Consider the following 7,088-nt stretch of genomic DNA (forward strand, 5'->3'; position numbering starts at 1 on the left):
CTCGTCTTTTTGAACCTGCATTTGCTGAACGTGATTGATTGGTGGAATACACTGGCACTGCTTGTACAGGTTTGCACATTTCTATCGCGCAGTTTGCTGGGTTACGGGCCAGAGCACTGGCTAGACAGGATTGTGGAGATGTCTGGCCGCACAGTACATCAATCTGACAACGTGGACAGCATGACTTAAGGGTTGGTGGGTAATCTACTGCGGGCCATTCAGTTGCGTTTCATTGCGATTGGGGCCAAGGACGTGCCAATCAGCAGAATATCAGCGCCGTGCGCTGGGACCAGCCGGACCAGCACCGCCAGCCAGCGGCGCTGGGTGCTGATGACACGGGCCGCCCTGACGTATGACTGCCTGTGTCCTCTTCAGGCGGTCAATGCGATGAAGTCCGTCTTCCTGGTGCTGCCGAACTACTGTCTAGGTCGTGGCCTGCTCGAGATTGCCTACAATCAATACCATAACGACTTCCTGGTGAAGACAGGTACTTTGTTGTTATTGCTGTGTGCATGGTGCATTTTGTGCGCTGTGCAAGGCTTATTTTCTGGCAAGCTCGGTCTACGTGGAGTCGTATTTTTGCGTAAGCGTGCCCGACTGTCGCCATGCCTTACCCTCAAGTGGTTACATCACGCAGTCCAGTATGAGCAACTTTTTAGCTCAGAGACGCCCCGCTGCGATGCTGGTTGGCCGTGCGCGGGTGGTGCTCGCGTCGCGCCCGTGTCCTGCCCGTCCGCCCGCCGGCCGCCTGGGCCGGCGTCCTGACCTCCTCTTCTTCCCCCGCCGTCCAGGCAAGACGGCTCGGATCTTGTCGCCGCTCTCCATGGGGCTGTCGCTGCGTTACGTGACAGCCATGGCTGTGACGGCGGCCGTGGGCGTGGCCGTGACGCTGCTGCTGGAGCTGCGGCCGCTGCGCTGGCGCCGCCGCAGGTAGGCGCTCCGACCGGCGGCTGAGGAGCGGCCAGCGGCGGCCGCCGCTCCCACCGGCCGGGTGTGTCAGCGGCGGCCGCTGTGCTGGCGCCGCCGCAGGTAGGCGCTCCGACCGACGGCTGAGGAGCGGCCAGCGGCGGCCGCCGCTCCCACCGGCCGGGTGTGTCAGCTGGGGCCGCTGTATTGGCGCCGCCGCAGGTAGGCGCTCCGACCGACGGCTGAGGACCGGCCAGTGGCGGCCGCCGCTCCCACCGGCCGGGCGTGCCAGCGGCGGCACAGACAACTGTGTCATCTCGCTGGTCAAGCAGTTCAGGGATATGTTGGGGATGTTGTCCGGACGTTATCTTTCTGTTGGCGCTTCTCTTACTTGACCCATTTGGCTTTCAATGCAGCTGTTATTAAGGGTAGTGCCCCAAGTGTCAGCTGACATAAAACGGACACATCGAACGTTAGACAGACTCCCACCTGAAAGCAGGCTGATCGCGGTGACCTGGATACATTGCATATTGAACATCAGCCGGCGTCGGCCGTCCGTCTGTCCCGCTGTCTTCGCATGGCACACCGTGACCCGCGTCCGTCTCCACCGCCAGAGGGCTGTCGTCGCCGCCGGCCGAGGAGCCGCTGGAGCCGGAGGACCGGGACGTGGCGGCCGAGCGGCGGTCGTGTTGTCGGTGGCGCCGCCGACGGCGACCGTGCTGAAGCTCGACCGCTGACCAAGGTGTACCGCGGCGCCGGCACAGCCGTGGACCAGCTCTGCTTCGGCGTCGCCCCGGGCGAGGTGGGAGGACGGGCAGCGGGCGGTCGCCGGCACAGCCGTGGACCAGCTCTGCTTCGGCGTCGCCCCGGGCGAGGTGGGGGGACGGGCAGCGGGCGGTCGCCGGCCGGCCGTGGTCAGGCGTTCGCGTGGATGTTTGCCCAAGATCAGTGTGGCGAACACGTGTCGCTTCTGCTCCTCTTTACGGAGGCTCGCAGATGGAGGTGTTGTTTGCCTCACGGCAGTTTTGGCGAAGACGAAGTTAGATAGGGAGAGCATGTGCAGGGATTTCGACGTATTAAGTTGGTGGCACGCTTCGCAGTTTTCATGTATCACTCGGGCTGTCACCAGCAGAGCTTGGCCAGGATTTCATTGAGGCAGGGGTCCGGAGCTCGGTGAATACGCACCACGCCTATTTCTAGTTTCTATCGGAATCCCGCTGTGGTGAAAAACGAAAAACCGGGTCCAAGGTGCCTCTTCCCCGAAACCCCTCCCCCTTTGGCTGTTGCTCTGGTAGCCAGGATTCAGTGCTTAGTGGTAACTGGTAAAGTTTAGAACAGGGTTATGCCATCGGATCTTTGGATGGAAAATTTGGTGACTCAGGTGGAGGCCAAACCGGGCTCTGGGCCTGCAAACTATAACGAAGTATTTGGACGCCAGACCGTTAAATCAGTAAGCACTTTGGCCGCCCCCAGGGGAGAGAAATGAGGGGTAGGGGTAGACGGGTGCAGGCATTGAACCCGGTCGCAGTGCCCGCCCCATCTGTACTGGGGTTGGAAATGGGGGATGGGCTTGGAGAGGTCGCCACCCTCCGTCCCAACCTCGGACGAGCTTATAAGTGAGTGAATGCTGTTGCATGGTCGAAATTTATGAAAATTATAGTTCCTTTCATCTCCACCTTCTGCCATCTTTGGCAGCATTTCCACGTCCTGTTACTTCTGTATCACTGGTTTGTATTGCCGTAGCGAAGCTGTAAATACTTCAGTTGTTACCAACCCGTGTGACAGGTAGCGCTGCCGTTGCAGTGTTTCGGGCTGCTGGGCGTCAACGGCGCGGGAAAAACGTCCACCTTCCGTATGCTGACGGGTGACAAGTCGGTGACGTCTGGCGACGCATTGGTTAAGCTACAGTGCGGCGATCACTCGCGAGATGTCAGCCTTCGCCAGGAGCTGGACACGGCGCTGAGCGAGATGGGCTACTGTCCGCAGCACGACGCGCTCCATGGAGAGATGACCGTCTCTGAACACCTCACCGTCTACGCCATGTGGGTAACAGAGGCCGCACCGTGACGAGGATGAAAGTCGACCTGTCGCGATGTCCATGAATGTTGGCATTCTCTCAGGTTCTAAGAAAAGCTTTCTGTGTTTTTGCTCTAGATCAGTCTCCTTGCCCCTGTTGTGCTAGGCGTGTGCATTCCATGCGGCAAGGCCTTGGTATAAAAATGCGAAGGCTTATGGTCTTCCGTCACTCGTCCAGAAGTCAACACTGACCCTGATCCAATGCCCCTGCTACTAGCCCTTCCTCGATGGATCCCGCCCCTGGATGTCTGGCCTGACCCGTGACCTGCTGTGACCGTCGGCAGGATCCGCGGCGTGCCCCCAGCCCGGCTGCGGTTGGAGGTGGACCGCCTGCTCCGGCAGCTGGGCCTGGTCGTGTACGCCCGGCGGCCGGCCGCCGTCCTCAGCGGCGGCAACAAGCGCAAGCTGTCCACGGCCCTGGCTCTGGTGGGCGCGCCGCGGCTGGTGCTGCTGGTCAGTGGCGGAGGCTGCCCTCCGGTCGGCCCGTCCAGCGATCGGCAAACGCGGCGTTGGTATTCATTGCGCCCTGAAGTCCGCGGTCGTCATCGTCTTCGTCATCACGTCATCCAGGCGTGGCGATACGTCCAGCTTCAGCCTGCAGTCCTTACGTGACTGGCGGCCGGCGTGTTTGACGATATCTCCGTGTCACCATGTCCAGAAGTCCGCCGCTCCTGGTGGCTGCTGCGGATGACCCCGTCCAGCGCTCGTTTTGCCGCGCCTCCATCCCACGTGATGCTGCGCGTCGCGTGACCCGGTGTCGCCGCCTCCGCAGGACGAGCCGACCACGGGCATGGACCCGGCGTCGCGTCGCTACCTCTGGGAGCTGGTGCGCCGGCTGGTGGCGGCCGGCCGCTCCGTGCTGCTCACCTCCCACAGCATGGAGGAGTGTGAGGCCCTCTGTACCCGGCTGGCCGTCATGGTGAACGGCCGACTGCGCTGCCTCGGCAGTCCGCAGCACCTGCGCAACAGGTCAGACACTGGGACGGCGGGACAGGTCAGACACTGGGACGGCGGGACAGGTCAGACACTGGGACGGCGGGACAGGTCGCACTCTGAGGCGGCAGGACAGGTCAGATACTGGGGCGGCGGGACAGGTCAGACACTGGGACGGCGGGACAGGTCAGACACTGGGACGGCGGGACAGGTCAGACACTGGGACGGCGGGACAGGTCAGACACTGGGACGGCGGGACAGGTCAGACACTGGGACGGCGGGACAGGTCAGACACTGAGGCGGCGGGACAGGTCAGACACTGGGGTGGCGGGACAGGTCAGACACTGGGACGGCGGGACAGGTCAGACACTGGGGCAGCAGGACAGGCTAGACACTGGGGCGGTGGGACAGGTCAGACACTGGGGCAGCAGGACAGGCTAGACACTGGGGCGGCGGGACAGGTCAGGCACTGGGGCGGCGGGACAGGCTAGACACTGGGGCGGCGGGACAGGTCAGACACTGGGGCGGCGGGACAGGTCAGACACTGGGGCGGTGAGACAGGTCAGACACTGAGGCGGTGAGACAGGTCAGACACTGACGCGGCGGGACAGGTCAGACACTGACGCGGCGGGACAGGTCGCACTCTGAGGCGGCGGGACAGGTCAGACACGGGGGCGGCGGGACAGGTCAGACACTGAGGCGGTGAGATGTCTGGGTTTAGGTCAGACCGCGGTGACAGGGTCTCGGTGACGGGTCATGCCGATGAAAGTCAGCCAGTGGCACTTAAAGAAGTGTCGAGGGCAAGCACGGGCGCCGGAGCAGAATCCTGAGAGTTCACTGAGCTCGATGAGCTGAAATGCAAATCAACGCCTTGCGGTCTTACGAATTGGCGCAGTTGATCACCTCGCGTTGGTATTGTTGTTGGCATGTTGTGCCATAAGCGGTCAGGGGCGCTGACACCAGTTGTCAGAGAGCATATGCTCGGCAGTCCGTGGTCCGAATTCCCGCCCCATCGCCAGGGGACCCCGCTCGGTGCCGTGTCGCTCTGTCGGACGTGACACCCGGCGCCGGCCCCCTCCAGGTTCGGCGACGGCTACACGGTCACGATCCGCAGCGGCGAGGCTGACCCGGACGCCGTCGACCGGCGCGTCAAGGCCTGTCTGCCGTTCTCGCGGCTCAAGGTGGGTGGTCCGCCGCCCTCGCGAGACATGGCGACGACCGGCCGGCTCCTGCGCCGATGTTTGTCCCCTCAGCTGGATGTTCGGACCCTGGTGTTCGCTTAGCTGAAGTGATGAGAGCGTGAGCAGTTTTACACACACACACAATTAGAGTGTGAGCAGTTTTACGTGCGGGTGCACTAACAGCTCAGTTTATCGCTGACAAAGTGACGGGTGACGTCACTGTCACGGCCTGACACCCGTGCTGACCGGCCAAGGACGGTCGCCCGGCCAGCCTAGACCAGCCTAGAAGCACCGCCCCCGCCGCCTGATCGTCCCGTCCCCACCGCCTGGCCAGCCTAGAAGCACCGCCCCCGCGGCCTGATCGTCCCGTCCCCACCGCCCGGCCAGCCTAGAAGCACCGCCCTCGCCGACTGACATCATCCCGTTCCCACCGCCCGGCCAGCCTAGAACCACCGCCCTCACCGACTGATCGTCCCGTTCCCACCGCTCGGCTGGCCGCTGTGTTGACCGCGCCGCCGCCGCGCGCCGTCAGGAGTGCCATCTGAACGTGTGGACGTACGAGCTGGGCTCTGACGCGGCGCCACTCGGCGAGGTGCTGCGCCGGCTGGAGCGGCTGGCCGCCCAGCTGCGCATTGACGACTACTACGTCTCGCAGAACACGCTCGACAGCGTGAGTCAGCGCGTCGCGGCGCGCCGGCCGCGGCGTGAGGTGGCGGGTGACGGGGGGGGGGGGGGGGGAGGGGGGGCGGGTGTCGCGGGCGGCGGACCCGGCCGCCCCACGGACGTCTCGAGGCCGCCGACGCGCCGGTGGCGGCCGTGTGAGGCAGCACGACGGCGCGATCTGCGCCGTCGTGCCGGCAGAACCTGACCTGCGGTAGCGGGGATGTTTGCGGCTCCGGTTGGTGTGTGCTCTTGCGTCGTGCCGGCAGAACCTGACCTGCGGTAGCGGGGATGTTTGCGGCTCTAGTTGGTGCGTGCTCTTACGTCGTGCCGGTCATGCCCGCCCGCTGATGGCGTTTCACGGCGCCGTGGTGCCACTGTCTTCTCACGGACGGTGTCATGTCCCTCCGCCCGCCCTGCCGCCGCTGACCCCGCCTCGGCGGCCACCGTCAGGTGTTCGTCAGTCTGGCCCGACACCAGAGCGAGTGTCCAGGCCCGGAGGAGAGGCTGGTGGCGCCCGGTGAGCCTCTCGATGACCGGGTCGTCTGCAAAGACCTCGAGCCGCCGCCCGCCCCGAGACTGCTGACAGTCCGACTGTGACGTCACAAGGGCTCCGGGAAGGTCTTTGGGTGACGTCACTGGATAAGAAGACGGACAAACGTCAACCAGCGGTCTGAGACCGTTTGTTGGGTCGCCGAGCAGCCAGTCTATGGCGCCACAATGCAGTGGCCTTTTTCGTAGCATGTTAGGAGTAGCCTGGGGCCTGTCAACATATGGTGCTGGCATCGCCTCCTTAGACTGGCAAACGCGTATGGGCTTCGCTACACGCTTTACGGTTGTGATGTTTTCGTCATATCTATCGAACGGTTCAACCAAAGTGACGGGCTTTACTTTCTTGCTGTTTGGTGTCGGTGCGTCTCGAATATCAATATAGGCATTTGAGAACAGAGTCGTTGCAAAAAACGCCCGGTGTGCCACACGTCTGTCTGTGTGGGGATACGGCTGGATATGTTGAGGTCGCTCACCGCGGGCATCAGAGCAGCGGGCGGGCGGCGCGTGACGGCGCCGGCTCCCCGCGTGCGGCGCTGCGAGGCCTGCGTGGCCGGCCGGTCCCGAGGGCCGCCGCCCACCGGACTGGCCGGCTCCTGTCGAGAATGTCTCATTCGTGGGGGTAGGAGGGCGGCGCACTGAGCGGTACGGCGGTGTCTTCTCTTTGCAGTGACTTAGACTGCAACACTCTAGATAGGGGCCATCACACGCGTCACATGATCCTTCACGCTTCGATTCATTGTCAGGGACCAGTTATACATAATGATATCGATTTATTTGGTC

At 63.3% G+C, this 7,088-nt stretch overlaps 1 protein-coding gene across 1 annotated transcript in view; it reads left to right on the forward strand.

Annotated features, from left to right (window-relative positions):
- Window positions 1–6,486, forward strand: part of LOC119090204 (ATP-binding cassette sub-family A member 2) — a 43,854-nt gene extending 37,368 nt beyond the window's left edge. The window contains exons 30-38 of the mRNA XM_037212993.1: window positions 376–487; window positions 1,632–1,659; window positions 1,733–1,781; window positions 2,710–2,948; window positions 3,267–3,435; window positions 3,755–3,951; window positions 4,997–5,096; window positions 5,629–5,766; window positions 6,210–6,486. Of these exons, the coding sequence (XP_037068888.1) occupies window positions 376–487; window positions 1,632–1,659; window positions 1,733–1,781; window positions 2,710–2,948; window positions 3,267–3,435; window positions 3,755–3,951; window positions 4,997–5,096; window positions 5,629–5,766; window positions 6,210–6,356 (1,179 nt within the window). The 3' untranslated portion in view covers window positions 6,357–6,486. The remainder of the gene's footprint in view (window positions 1–375; window positions 488–1,631; window positions 1,660–1,732; window positions 1,782–2,709; window positions 2,949–3,266; window positions 3,436–3,754; window positions 3,952–4,996; window positions 5,097–5,628; window positions 5,767–6,209) is intronic.
- Window positions 6,487–7,088: the final 602 nt, after the last annotated feature.

This window comes from Pollicipes pollicipes, unplaced genomic scaffold (genome assembly GCF_011947565.3).
Source record: "Pollicipes pollicipes isolate AB1234 unplaced genomic scaffold, Ppol_2.1 Scaffold_3087;HRSCAF=3621_pilon_pilon_pilon, whole genome shotgun sequence".
NCBI lineage: Eukaryota > Metazoa > Arthropoda > Thecostraca > Pollicipedomorpha > Pollicipedidae > Pollicipes > Pollicipes pollicipes.